Here is a 15,728-nt window from a genome sequence, read left to right as displayed (position 1 = left end):
GTAGGTAAAATTTGACATGATGTTAAATTTCAATGCCACGACCAAATTGAAAAACAGCCATCTGTACTAATAATTCTAATACTTAAAGGTTTCTGAAATGCTATTTTCTTAATAGTGGAGGAGGCAAGTGAGGGCACAGATCATCCTAAATAGGGAGTCTGCACAAGACATTCTGGCTTTCATACATTTACTTTTATGTTTAGCCATATGCTTTTAATAACTGTTTATTTCATTTTTAGAAATTATTAATAGTCTTCTATTCTGTTAATAGGACCAAAAATTATTGCTGTCCATTAATTCTACTAATGTTCAACATTCTGACATTATTTCCCTAAGTAAAATCTGTTGACTGAAACTCAATTGGGTGAAAGAATCCAATGGTCCATTGTATGTATAGTCACCACAACTTTTTAAAGTATTCTTAGTTTATTCAAATTAGACAGTTTTGGCTATTTATATAACCATACAATTCCTAATAAATTAACACCTCAGCTTACCATCTGCTATAGATCAGTAAGCCATTTATTAAGCACCTACTATATTCCTGGTACTGGAGATACTAAAGAAAAGAAAGCTCTTGAGGTACTAACATTGACTGGCACATAGTAGATATTTAATAAATCTTTATTCACTATTACTGACATTCTGTCACAGGAAACAAGGTGTACATATTTAAGTATACAGAGTAAATACAAAAGAAATTCAAGAAAGATCATCATGTAGAAAATTATGCTTAAGCTGTATATTTTTTAAAAGTGAGAATTTCTGTGAGATGGAGGTGAGGAGGGAGTGCAATCTAGGTATACGAAATGGCTAATGCAAAAGTACAAAGATGGGAGATAGGATGCCATGTGTGAGGAGCAGAGGAAAAAATCGGTTTGGCTGAACTTTATAATGTGCAGAAAAAGAAATAGTATATTAATGAAACTAGAAGAACAGGTTGGGGCCAAGTTGTGATGGTAAAAGCCAAACCAAAAAGTTTGTAGAGTCTATAGGAAGCTACTGGAGTTTATTGGTTAGGGAATCAATCTAAACAGAAGATGGCTTTGGCAGCTGTGTGGAGGGAAGAATAGGGAAAAGCTTTGAGACAAGGAGACCATTTAGGAGGCCACTGCAATAGTCCAAATAAGCAACCAAATTTAACTGCAGGGTTTGGGGGTTTTTTGTTTGACCTTTTTTGGCAGTTGAACCTAATATTTCAATAGTGAAGGAAACTTTTTCCACCAGTGCAGATTGATAACTCTTCTTCAAGTTAGAGAGTTGCGTAGAGTAATATGAAATAAAATAGTTTGTCTGTTGTCACATCAGTAGGGAAAGAGACAGTGCTTGAACCAAGCCTTCCTGATTCCAAGGACAGCCCTTTATTTTACCCTCTACAGCAATGGTACCTTTTACCTAAACTGTATAAGATCAAGAAATACATGAAAAGTCATACTTGACAAGTGCACAAGTATGTCCATCACAGTAGTTTATCTCTCTACCTTGTAAGGTACATTGGAAACAAGTGTGGGCTAACTAGTTATGCTATAAAAAATTCTAACCTTATCTTCAGACCCCAATAGTCACACAAATAGAAGACAAATATGGGATCATAGGATTAAGTTTATCTTGAAAAGGAACTTCAAAGACCATCTCAGTGGTCTGCACACTGCTCAGCGACAACATTAAAGCTCAGACAGGCTAAATGACTTGCCCACATGATATTGAGGAAGCTGTGATTTGAACCCCTCTCCTGCAACTCTATATTCACCTCTTGCTGCTATGCCACCTTACATTTCATTTTATCTACCACTCTTCCTGTTATACTATCTTTCACCACACCACCCTGGTTTTTTGAGGGGCGGGAAATAGGGGAGAAGGAATGGTGTTTTTGTCCCATAGTTACTGAGGTTGTTAATACAGTAATCTATAAGGCTCATACCTGTAAATGATGACGGATGTATCTGGTATAGTGGTTTCACTACAAACTTGTTATAGAAAAAGGAATACCTATCCATGTCATTGTCAGCCACTTTGAACCAGAACTGTTTTTTGCTGACTAAATTAAATGTTACGTAGCTCCATGTAAGAAACCAAAAAGGAAACTTTCGTTGGACCCTGTATACCCTTTGGATTTGAAATCAGATTTGAACATTGAGTTGTGTTAACATAGGTAAAATGAACAGCCTCTGCATTTCATTCTCCTATTGTAACACAGAATTTTCCTCCAGAATATATTTAAACAATTAAACAATTCCCTAACCAAAACTGTTCATTCAGATTAAAATTTCTGGTACAATTCCACTTATGCAGAAACAAAATCTTACCACTCCAGATTTTTAAGCAGAAATAATTAGAGTCCAAGTACTAGTCTTTAGGCTTTGGTTTCCAAGTTGCATAGTACAATTACTTTGAATAAGTTCTCTTTTTTAAAGTTCAACTCAGCCATTTCCTTGTGGAAGACTTTCCTGAATTCTCCTTTCTTTCCCAACTCTCATTCTTCGTATTCTCTTCCTCCTCAAATTCTCATAATTATTTATCTGTGTTAATGTTTTATTCCTCCCAATAGAATATAAAGTCCTCCAGGACAGGAACAGTTTTTCTTTATGTCTTTGTATTCCCACTAATAATTGCAGTAATTTGTACATAGTAAGTAGGTTCTTAGTTAATGCTTGCAGAATTTAATTGAAAATTTATAACTAGGATTTTTTTTAAAGGAAATTTATCACTAGGAAAGAATCCAGTATTTACTTCAAACAAACAGGCTTCATAAGGGCCAGATAGTCAATCACCAACTGTCTTACTGAAATAGGGTCCCACTGAAATACTCTCCTAGATCTGGCTATGCAACCTTTAACTTAGTCAGCAATAACCAGTTCTGGTTCAAATTAGCTGACAGTAATATGGATAGGTATGTTGCTGTACAGCAGGATTGTATTGAAGCCAGTGTAGCAGATACATCCTGTCATCATTTACGGATATGACCCTTAAAAATTACAGTATAGCCTCAGTAAATACTGGATAAAAAGAACTATCCAATATTAATTTTGAAATCAAAATGAAATTAATGAGCACTAGTGCTGGGAATTTAATGAAACTCATTTATTTCAGGTTCTTTTAATTTAACATTTAGTCTTAATTTAACATTTACATCATAGGTTTTCCTGTTTAAGTGTCTACTGTACGTACTAGATGTTGAGCTCAGCTAGGGATGGATATCAAAGCAAAAACAAAACACTTCAAGGAGCCAGGGACTATAATTCTTGTTCAAGGAGAATTATATTTTACTGTGGGAAAACAACATGTACCCAAATGAGTAAATATAAACTGTATCTATAAAGAAATATTTTATGAAGAGCTAGAGGAATAAAAGTAAATTATATTGAGCCATAATTAAGTACTCAAAAAAAAAAAAAACCATGAGAATTATCCCAGATAGCTATCTATCAAAGTTATGCTGTAGATAATTTTGAAAATTATTTCTAACTGTCTAGAATTTGCTTCTTGGGATTATACTGGTCATTTTACAAACTGTCATCAACTTGCTCTGGTGAATTTTTTATCAAAATACTCTATGTAATAAATATTTCAGGCAATAGTAAACAGTTAAAAGTTGTTACAACAGGTCATGTTATTTGGTCAGTCCTCAGATCCCTTCAGACTCAGGTATATTTATGACAGTCTGTTGTCAGACCATGCTCATAGTAGATGCCATTTGATTTGTAGCACAGCGAACCTGTATTGGTGGAGTTTCTGAGCCAAAGGATCTCTTTTCAAAGTGTGTTTCTTTCTACACTGTATATGTGTATTTGTGCCATAAATTTCTCAAGAGTAATCTATAGAATTTCTAGAAAAGGTAAGTTTTCATCTGATGAAGGCATTTCATACTACTTGCCTCAATAATCTGAATGGAATTGCTTTTAGACAATTTAGTTAAATTGTGTTGTATTTGACTTGATTCGTTTTTATGATTACTTCAGTTACTTTCATAATCTTAATTCTATGTTATAACTTGTATTATTTTATTGTTATCATATTAGTTTATTCACACTTCTCCCATTGTTATCCAAATTGTTACTCTTTCACTGTGTTCAGTGGTACAGATAACCAAGGAGTTTAATGTTGGGGTTTTTTTGAGGCCGCTAGCAGCTGATTTTATATTAATGTAAATTGATGGTATACAAAGTTGTCTATTTTTTAGAACATTTTAAGTCATTGAGTTTAACGAACATTTTTTTTCCCTCTCAAGACTGTGAACCAGAAGAGCTGACTGACTGGTCTATGGATGAAAAATGTTCATTTTGTAACCTACAGAAAGAAGCAGTCAGTGTAAGTTTGAATATTGTGGCATTCCTCCCCCCCCCCCCCCCAATATATTAATTTATTTGTTTTCAGTTTTTAACAATCACTTCCTTAAGTTCCAAATTTTATCCCCCTCCTTTCCCAAGATGGCATACAATCTCATATGGGTTCTACACATGCATTCCTATTAAACACATTTTCACATTAGTCATATTGCATAGAAGAATTAGAACAAATATTGTGATATATCTAAACTATTTACACAATTGTAACTAATATATTACTTTACTTAATTTGGGTCAGAGAATATTTGTTCAACGAATATTTAACAGGTATTTAATTTGGTAAAAAAAAAACAAAGAAAGAAAAGTATTTTTTAGAAGTTTAACATTATGCTATACTTGGAAATGACAAGACCAGTAAATGTTAACTTGCACCTTCCTTTCTTTTTTCCCCTTTTGCTCACTGGTTGATAAAGATGAGTCCATTTCCACTCAGATTTTTAGGGACATATTGTGTGTATGTGGAGCTCTATCTTGGTCCACACTAAAGCAAATCTTGACACCTAAATTCACATACCTAAGTTAGCATGTTTTTCTAGGATTTGGGATTGAAGTATTTCTCAGGAATACTGGATTTAGAATTAGAGATCCAGGTTCATATCCTGACTCTGCCACATTATTCTTGGGTTCCCTTGGGCAATTCACTTTCTGGACCTCAGTTATTATCAAATGAGAGGGTTGTACTTGATGGTCTTTGAGATTCCTTCCAGTACTTAATCTGTTTTTCTGTGGTATAGTCAGATACCATGATGTTAATGGGACCAACAATAAATGTACAAATATTTGTCAATTGATATGTTAATTCTTCTGACTCTGTTCCAGTCTGCTTGTGTCCCCAGTTTTACTGAAGAATAAGGTATTTTGGGGAACATCAGCAAGATCTAATTCCTCTTGGTCAAATTCTCCCAACTCCAAATATAATTTGTGGATACACTGAAAAATTTAATAATGTACAACCTTTTATGTAGAGGATTCATTCTGTACATCAGTATGTATGGTAGTGATATTCTAGGATATTTAAAAAAAAATTTTTTAGCATGCATTTTTATTTATTTTCCAGGATTGTATACCAACTCTTGGTTCTTCACAGTCAACGCCTACAGAGGAGCTATCATCTCAGGGCCAGTCCAACACTGATAAGATTGAATGCCAAGCAGAAAATTATCTAAATGCACTCTTTCGAAAGAAAGGTAATAAGAGCAATTTTTAAAAACACAAACTACAATGAAGGCAATATAATAATCACATTTTTTTCTAATGAAAAGTTCCATCATATATAAACTTAGAATCTATTCTTAATGACTCTTTTTTTATTATGCCTTCCTTCATCTTCCCTTTTCTAATTTTTAGGGACAGGAGCAGATTCAGAATCTTTCCCAATATTTTTCCCTTAGTGACCAACTCTTTGTTCAGTTTGACTCCTAAATCTCTCCCCCATCTTACTTTATCATACTTTTTCTTCTCCTACCACAGACAACTGTCACTAATGTGTATTTGCTTCTTATCCTCCTTATTTTGTTCCTGATTCCAAGACCTCAAACATTTCTTCAAGCTCAGTAAGTGATGAATATATTTGGTTGCTACATCTATCTTTAGCAGCCTTCCACTCGAGTCATCTACCAGTCAGGTTTGGGCATATGCTTATTTGCTATTATAGTACTAAAATGGTAATGTTTATATGCTGACTAGTCTTAAAAAATTAAGTGCTTCATTTGCTTCCTGTCTAACTGAAATATACAAACTAGACAAGTTTTGCCTTACTTGATCATTTCATAGTTTTTTCCAAGTAGAACAAGAAGCTTTAGATTTCTTCCTAAAGTAGTCAGAATAAACTGTAGAAATATGGAACCTCCCTTGTATTTGCCCATGCTAGCATTTGATGGGGAGCTAAATTTCAGTTTAAATTTTTTTACATTCTGAATTTTATTAACACCAAGCAAAATTATTACTTCCATACAGAGTAGAACATATAATGAGTGTACAAGAAATTGCAAATCTCTATTATATTCAACTTGCTTTTTTTTTAAAACACATAATTTAATATGTTACTTTCAAAGTTATGTTGCTCAAGACTTCGATTTTTTACAAGATGAACCCTTTCAAGAAATCTCTCTTTTTGGAAAAGCACATCTTGTCTCTACATTCCTAGAAATTAAGCAGAATTCCTTAGGTTATCATGTAGGCTTTGAACCTATTTGCCTCATATTGTTAGCCATTAACAAATATATTTAATACTTTGATAAGCTCAGATAAACTGTAGTCTTCAATCTCTCCTTCCAAGTTCTTTCGGAACATGTAATTTTGAAAAGGGAATCTCTGTTGTCTAGATGATATACAGCCTAGCAAATGATTCTCTATTAGAAGTAGTTATTAACATAATTAAAAAGCTTAAGGTTAGGAGTTGACATAGAAAAGGGGAAAAGTCCCCCAATTCTGAGAACTTAGACGCTACCATGTGTTTAAAAAGAAGAAATTCTTGACATTAAAAATTTTGCATTTTTTTAAAGTACAATTTTTTATTATTAATAAGAATCACAAATTTAAACCAGTTCTACTGAAAAGTTTTATAGTCCCTGTTAGGATTTAGAGATTTTCAATTATTGACAGAATTCCTTTGTGGAATTTTCGTGCTACTTGAGAAAAGGAAGAAATAGTCATTGTTGCACCCTCTTTTCACATTAGATATTTATAGTAGTAATAGGTGAAGTTATCAGTCGTAGCAATCAATGTTTATTTTCTTGTAGTATGGAGTTGTTCTAGGCTCTAGTACCCTTTTAAGTGTAATCAATAAAAACTTGATGCCATTTCAGCTGTTTCAAGCATCTGGCTCTACAAGAGGTCTTCTACCATTGGTTGGGTGAGTGTTCATGGATATTCAGTGGCCTCTCCATTTGGCTATTTCCTGTTTTTTCTTAACAGTCTTTTCTTAGAAAGGCTTTTCAGGATTCTTTCCCTCCACGTTTTTGGCATCTTAGGTCTTTATCCTTATATTTTTATTTCATTAGTACTTTTCAGGTTTAATAATGTCTCACATTTCCTTGTAACATTGTTAGCATAGAACCTTATTACTAGCTTCAAACATGTTCTGAATAATTTAAAAACATTGGTTTCTGTATGTTTAACTTAACAAGCCATTACCTATCTTCCATACATTTGTCTGCTTTTATGCTTTTTAAATGGCCTTGACTCCTCCATTTCTCTGCCATTAACCAAAACCCTGGATGAAAGGCAAGATGTATCTTTTCATTTCAAAGATTCAGGGATACCTTTGACTCTTGGGTAAGAAGTTTTTATATCTTTTCTGATAGTCATTTTGATAGCAGACAAATTGACCAAGTTTAAGGAGACTTCGAAATCCTTGAGACACAGCTTATCTATTTTGCTTATTACATGACAAAGTTTCTCCTCCAAGAAAATATAGTTACTGATTCACTGAACCTGTTGACCCATTGATTTTTTAAAAAAGGTCAAGGTCTTGCAGATACTTAACATTTTTGTCATTTAAAAATCTTCCATGGGTGTGGGGAACCTGTGGCCTAGACCCTGGGGTGCAGTCTTTTGACAGAGTGTGTTTTACAGAACAAATTCTTTTATTAAGGGGATTTGTTCTGTGTAGTTTGGATTCAAAGGGCCACACTTGAGGACCTAGAAGGCCACATATGGCCTTTAGGCCACAGGTTTCTCACACCTGTGACTTAGCCCATTTTCATATTTCAAGGTCAATGGCTAATAATTCTATCCACATCCACATTTCAGAATAATATAATTGTTGTAATCAAATTACTTTCCCAAATATTGTCACTAATTTTTAGTCTGTCTACATAACAGTGAACCTTGTTTTATAAAACTGAATAGTATTATTTAAGTATTGAAAGCACTTATAACAACAAAAAGTTCTCAAGTGGGCTCATGTAAAATATAAGGAGTTAAATATCCATAAAACCTAGATTTTAATTGGGCTGTAATTTGTCTGCATTAAGGCAGTTCTGTTAATGCCATGAAGAGATATTTCTTCCTAGTGTACTTAACTGCTAAAGTTTCTGGGTTTTATTTTATCAATCAAGAAATTAATTAACTCTTAATTAATATCTACCATGTGCCAGGCACAGTGCTAAGTGCTGGCTACAAAGATAAAAGTGAAACAGTCCCTGCCCTCCAAGAGCTTACATTCTAATAAATGAGGGTATATATCTATGTGTCTATACAGAATATATCATCGTGCCCTCCCCCTCCCCCTCCCAAAAAGGAAAGGATTGCAGTACTAACCCGGCTGTGAGTAAGGGGACCAAATCCATGGAAACTCATGATTCCTTTCCCAGATTTTTTTCTCCAGCTTTCTATGTTTGCTTATGATGTAGACTGTTAACAATGAAAAGGTTTGATTTCCTTTTTTTAATTATTCTCTGTTAATAATTCCCTTGATCTAAGATTTCCTATAGAAAGGAAGTTAATATTACTAAGTCAGAACTAAATATGACTGAGTAATATGTATCAGAAGTCACTAAAAATACTGACAATTTTTATTAACTTATGCCTATTCTAGCTTATTGGTGGAAAGGTAGACTTTTTAATTTATGTTGTAAGAATTTGTGTGCTGAGAGAAAAATTTGTAGGTATTCTTTCCTTGCTGACTTTACTTTAGGCACAACTATTCTGTTAGTGAATTTCCTATATGAAATTGGTAAAATATAGAGAATAAATAGACCCAAGGAAGATGATAAATATTATTTTTTAAATATTTCTGTGCTTCCATGAATGTTTAAACTTATTGGAATTTTGTGTAATAAAAGTTATTTAGCATGTAAATGCAGTTCATCTTGTCTGGTTGCTCCATGTAGTATTATATTTATTGCCCTGTGCAATTTTAACAGAAGGTTAGTGTTATCTTTGTTTTATAGATGAAGAGTCTAAAGGTTATATGGATACAATATGTATCTAAGACCAGCCAGTGAGATCTTAATTGAATTACTACAGTTTATAGTTCAGGATTTGCTGGTATGTTGATTAAGACCAGTGCAATTCTCACTTAAGAAGATATTTCTTGGCAATAATGAATTTTAGAAATACTTTTTGTGTGAATTGCTATATACCTAGTGATTAAAATGAATTTCTAGTTGGAGGTAATAAAAGAAAGCGTACCTTCACCAGAGTGTAATATATTTCCTTTTCCAAATACTCCCTTAATTTTTCTTAAATAGCAGTATCATACTTTAGGTCCTTTTTTAGAATTAATTTTATTTTTTTTTAGCTTCCTATTATCACCTTTTATCTGCATCAAAATGAATTTGTTGAAATTTGTAGTTGATCTCTCCCATTTGAAAAAGATCACAGTAAACAATTGTGCCTCTCCTCCCCCCTACTGTAGTGTCTTTCAAATTAATTGGTAGGAAAAATTCTCTACAAAGTTTCTCTGGCTGTTTCCTACTATAATACTCAAACTAGGATGATCAATAAGATACCATACTAATGATACTGAGATGTTTCATTTCTTGCAACTAGGAAGTAATAGAGTCTTTGAAGGCATATGTTACTTTTTAATTCCCATTTGTCAATTCTTTATTAAGTGATCAGGGGGAATAGTGCTTCTTGGCTGCATCCTTCCTTGTGGCAACCAGGGCATTACTGAGCTCTTCTTCTTGGTCTAATCTTAGTTCTCACTTTTTTTCTTCAACTATCTTCAGAGCCTACCTCTAATAATTCTGTGGCTCACTTTTAATAGGGGGCAGACACATAGACCTCCTGGGTTACATCTCACACAGGCTTGGTGTGCTTGGTCAGATGCTTGAGGTGGTAGAAGTATGCCAGCTTTGTCGTGCTCTTGATCACTTTGTGACCCTTGTTAAGGCTCTTAGCCATTAGCATAGCAGATGGGCATGTCTTTGATACTCCTATCTGTCAAATCAATGACAACAACAGAAAGGCTGTTGATTTCCTTAATTGCAATTTTTTAGTCAGTGTTTTAAATTTAACATGACACATACAGCTACTTTGATCTCATGTATTTTCTATTCAGATTATATATTTGTGACGTTCTTGTGACCACACTTTAAACATCTCATTTCCTTGGACCTTGAGAACTTTTTGTATTGCTGCCATAAACAATTCCCATAATAGTGTAAACTGATGTTAGAGATAATATAGATTTGGGATTTGTTTTTGCTGAATACATTAAGGATATTAATCAAACACTTGAAAAACATATGAACAAGGGAAAATGACTCAGGCCTTTGTGTGGTACAGGCTTACTGAAATTACTTATCACTCTAAAGTTGGAGCTGACATAAAAATTATTATAAGATTGAAGAGCTTGATGTTACTAGAGCTTTTTAAAGAATAAAAGGAAAAGAGAGGTAAGATTATCAGTTTATACTTGTAAAAGAATGGAATTTTAAAATCAGCCAAAGCGTGCTGTCTTTTTTTGGAAATACAATTATCCTTGAAAGGCATTAGTTAGAGGAAGATCTCAAAGTTCTGAAAAGCCTTAGAAACCATCTGTAGTGAGTTGTAAATGCAGATCATTCTAGAGTGCCTCCCCCAAAATGTTTGACCTCACTAAATTAAATGTACTATTTTTGCTCAGCCATAGAAGATTGGAACATAGGAGAACCAACAAGAGGGCAGATTGAGAGGAAGCAGTACACCCCAGTTCTCTTATACAATTACACCACAAACATTGAAAAGCAAACATGAAGGAAGGGTCATAGGGACAAGCATCACTTAAACCTCACTTTCATCTGAACTGAACAGAGGAGGGTAGAGCACATACCAGAGAGTTTGGTGTAGAAATAAATTCAACTCAACGGGAAGAGAGGAAAGGGGAGCATGGGAGAGTTTCATGGAGGAATTAGTCATTAGTAAAACAAACTCCAGTCCCAGAAAGCAGATGATGGGAGTTTAAAATGAGAAAAGGAAAAGGTAATAACTTATGAACAGGGTCTTGTTGAAAGGAAGAAAGGCAGGGGAACCAAAATAATACATCAGTTACAGATTACTAGTACTAAACACTCTTCTGTGTAAATGTGAGCAAAGAGAGGAAAAAGCATAAGAGAACAGGATGGGAAAAAAATGGACATTTATTAGAAATAAAATAAAGAATGAGACTAACTGTATCACAAAAGTAAAAAAAAAAAAACCCGCAAAGACAGAAGGTGATAGAATTGATTAGAGAGCAGAATCCAACAACATATCAATATATTTTTTGCAAAGTATTCAAAATATTCTTTAGGTAAACTTTTTTCTAAGTCCAGTAGTAATCATGATCTCATACAAGGCATCAGTAAAAATAGACTTGATAAAGAGATAAATATGAAATAACATTGTAAAGAAAAATGCTTTTAAAGGACTTAATAGCTCTCATCAGTTCAGTGTGCCGACATGACTTCAGAGAGGATGAAGCATGTTCTCCAATTCCTGACAGTGAGGAAATGAGTGCAAGGTAAAGAAAGTGATGTGTATTTTTGAACGTAGCCAATGTAAGGATTTGTTTTTCTTGATCATACAAATTTGAGGCAACATTTTAACAAAGTGTTCCTCTTAAGAAGTTTCATGTCCTCAAAGCGTGTTGAGGCATTATAAAAAAAATAGAGCAGCTGGGATCTGGATTTAGGTTTGTTCTAAGGGTATAAAGATAAGAGAGTACAAAAGGAGGAATATAAAAGTATGGAAAGGAAGTAGGCTGGAGATTGCTGTTTCTCATAATTAGACTGTGAGAAGAAGAGGTGGTAGGGCTAGAAAGATGGGCATTGGATGAATTTTACTCTTATCTGAGAGTTGGAACACATCCAAAATTTGGTATAAAATGCATCAAAATCAATAAAAAGTCAAGGAGGCATAAGGAAAAAGGTAATATAGGGTGTCCTGAAAGTTTTAGTGCAGTTTTAAGCTGTTAGATCTTATTTAAGCTATTAAAGCTCAAAAATGCACTAAGATCTTTAGGACATCCTCTAGTGGGACAAACTTCCAGATCCTGAAGGGGCATTAAAAGGGACAAAAAGAAAGAAAAGCTAAGAACTAGATCTAAGGGAATTTCCATCATTTGGGAAATGGCTGAACAAATTTTATTATATTAATAGAATATTTTTGTGATATGATGAAAGAGATGATTTTAGAGAATAATGGAAAATACTCAGTGATTCAGTATGAAGTGAACAGAAGCAAGAAAACAATTTTATACAATGGCAACATTTTGAAGAAAAACAATTTTAAAAGACTTTAAGCAAAAGATTGACCAATCTATTGAGAACCTGATAGATGATGAGCTTAAAGTACAAAAAAAAAGACATGCGTTTTTGGATATCTGGTTTAAGATATCTAAAAGGCTATTGAAGACGTGAGATTCAGGGTCATCAGACAGTTTGGGGAAGGATGGGTTGACTTGAAAATCATCACCCTATGTAACAAAATGGAAAAAAAGGTAGTAAAGTTGGTAAATATAATCTTATAGGTATTAGTGAGAATTGTACGTAAACTCATTTCTCAGAAATGGCAATGAAACAGAAAAACCTTAGTCAAAAGGCTTTGTCTGTTTTAGTAGACTTCAAGATCAGTATTAGTCAGTAGTGCTGTAAGGAAGCTGAAAAAAAAAATCTAATGCAGTCTTTAATTTCTGTTCATGGTATCCAGAATGAGAAATTCTGTAACTCCAAAGGTAATTTGTCCTGGTCACATTGTGGTACTATTCATTTCTGGAGACTATGCTTTAAGAAAGCTATTACCCATATGGAATGAACTCAGAGAAGAAGAGCCAAGATCATGGAAAGATTAGAAATTACTTCATACATAATTAAGTTGAAGGAATTGGGTGTTTAATTTGAAAAAGAGAAATTGAGTTTGAACCCAGGGGATAGTAGCCCTTTAAAGATATTTGAAGGGACCTCATTTGGAAAAGGGCTTACTTTGCTTGCGTCTTGGAGGATAGAGATAGGATTAGTATTAAAAAACCATATTTCAATAGAAGAAAACATGTAAATTCATAATAAGGCTGTCTCAGGATATACCAAATCGAGTCTTTGTTTAAGTAGAGATTGGATGACTTCTTGTCAAGGATGTTATAGAGGGAAAAGAGGACTAGATCTGGGATTGGAGAAAGAATGTTCAGAAGCAAGCTTCACTGTTTAACCTTGGGCAAGTCATTAACTTACCTGGGTTTCAGTTTCCTCATAGTAAAAAAAGGTGATTTGAGTAGATTACCTCTTGAGTTCCCTTTTAGGTCTATATATGGAACCCAATGACCTCAGACATCCCTTTTCACATTGATATTTTGTGACCTGATTCTCTACAGTGTTTTGAATTTTCTTTCTGGTTTCATTTCTCTTTTCAAGTATACCCTTGGGTAAATTAACTTCTCTATACCCTTCCTCTAAGATGAAGGATATTTAAGTCTACTTGCATATAAAGTATGTTCCAGATAATGAAGCATATATGCTACTTACATTATTTAAAATCAGAGGGCCAAATTAAAACAGTACTAGCTTAAATTTTAAAAGTCTTACATAAGAAAAACCTAACTTTGTTTATATATTTGTTCCTAATCAGTTTGAGAGCATAAGTTAATGTTTCGCGTATTATATGATTGAATGTATTATAACTCAGTATATGTTTATAAATATTTCAGTAAAAATTAATGTATAACTTGTTTTGAAAAACTTGTTATTTGATTACAAATGAAGGCTTTTACAAATAATTTTTCCCCAGAAAAGTTTAAAATTTGGACTTTTTCTTTTTAAAGAATGACCATAGAATGATTGACTGTTGAATGAGTGTATACCATAGAGATCATCTTGTCTGACCTTCTCGTTTTAAAGATGAGGGAATCAAAGTGCTGAGAAATGCAGTGAATTGTATAAGGTCTTATAATTAATGACAAAACTAGAACTTTGATCTGGGATTCTATACTCATTGGCCAGTATTCTGTCATACCATACTGCCTTGTTTTGAGATGTTCTTTCCTATCTTGTGTTGCCCTCAAATAATTTCTGAAACCTGTAGAATGGATTTAAATATTATGAACAACTGTATTTTTTTTTTAACCACTTGGTTAAATAATGTTGCCTTATTTTGCAGCCATGAAAATCAGGGGGGGGAAATTAATCAGTTCTCATTAGAATAACATAATCTTCTGGATTATTATTGTCTATAACTGAAAATTGATATTGCCAAAAAGTAAATTTTAGACTTGGGAGGGAAAAAAAGACAACAGCTTGGCACAAGAGGTATAGAACATTAACCAAGCAACAAATGCCTTGAAAATTAGAATGGACCCCTAGAAGTTAATGACTCTGTGGAACAATAAGTATTAAAGACACAGTGAAAAGACTGAAGAAATAAAAGAAAATGTAAGCTATTACATTTCTTTTAAACTACTGAGATAATCATGCCATTTATCTCAACATTTTTTGAGCAGACCTCTTAGAATTGCAATATGAAGAGGTAATGAGAGCTATGCAAGGAAGAACTGGTAATCTTTGTAGTGTTTACAGATAGACAAACATATAAGAACAAAAGATTATAAACTGATACATTTTAGTTTGATTTGTAATAGCATTAAATAGTAAATCTGCAGAAGTTATCAGTTAAAATATGTGAACTTCTATAGATGATGGATAGCTGTAAATTATATGCTATATTCACTTATAGTGTATATAAAACAAACTTTCTAAATTTGCTCACAAAGTAGGACATTGTCCAAAAGAAGTATAAGAAATTTTTCGTGTTTTAAATTATAAAGACAATAAAAGCTACTCTATTAAAAATAAGTACTTTATACTAATATAAAAGCTGCCTCTACTGTCTTCAGGCAAGTAATATAAGCATACAAGTGACCATAAGTATAATTAAACCTGATAGGAGTGGAATTATAATGTCCTTTGGGACTTTACAAACAACCAAGAAGCTTTTCCAGATGCAGTAAATTCAGTCCAATCCTATAAGTTTTTATTACGTGCCTGTTCTAAAAGTGCAAGAAATTTTATTGCTTGCTAAGGATACAAAGAAAGACAAATTTTAAAATAGTTCCTGACCTTAAAGAGGATAGAGTCTAAGCAGGAGGTTCAGTATTTAAACAGATAATAGTATACATGTTGTTTTGTAAAGGGAGAGAGCCCTAATAGCGAGGGGGGTAGGAAAGACTTCCCACAGGAGAGCTTTGAAAGAAATTAGATTCAAAAGGAAGAGGTGAGGAGGGAGAATCTGGCAGCCACAGGCAGACTATTACAAAAACAAGAAGGTGGGAGGGGGATGGAATGCCAGCTTCAGGGCCTACAGCATCTAGGCCAGTTTGGCCTATGCATAGAGCACCTGAAAGAATTGAGATGTAAAATGAGTTTTAGGAAGAAAAACTAGAACCAGATTATGAAGGTTTTTAAAGGCCAACCTTTAAGGAGTCTA

The 15,728-nt window shown here is 33.5% G+C and overlaps 1 protein-coding gene across 11 annotated transcripts in view; it reads left to right on the top strand.

The window, feature by feature from the left end:
• The window catches only part of LCORL (ligand dependent nuclear receptor corepressor like), a 164,193-nt gene that overhangs the window by 56,170 nt on the left and 92,295 nt on the right, over positions 1-15,728 (top strand). For 9 of the 11 annotated variants that reach the window (XM_072620357.1, XM_072620351.1, XM_072620348.1 and 6 more), the window contains exons 3-4: positions 4,229-4,308; positions 5,404-5,533. In XM_072620357.1, the coding sequence (XP_072476458.1) occupies positions 4,229-4,308; positions 5,404-5,533 (210 nt within the window). Of the gene's footprint in view, positions 1-4,228; positions 4,309-5,403; positions 5,534-7,153; positions 7,201-15,728 lie in introns of all 11 variants that reach the window. The other 2 variants (XM_072620354.1, XM_072620358.1) reach the window with 1 other exon arrangement.

The sequence above is a fragment of the Notamacropus eugenii genome, chromosome 6 (genome assembly GCF_028372415.1).
Source record: "Notamacropus eugenii isolate mMacEug1 chromosome 6, mMacEug1.pri_v2, whole genome shotgun sequence".
NCBI lineage: Eukaryota > Metazoa > Chordata > Mammalia > Diprotodontia > Macropodidae > Notamacropus > Notamacropus eugenii.
Note: the sequence above shows the minus strand (reverse complement) of the source record. Positions and strands in the feature narration are given on the sequence as shown.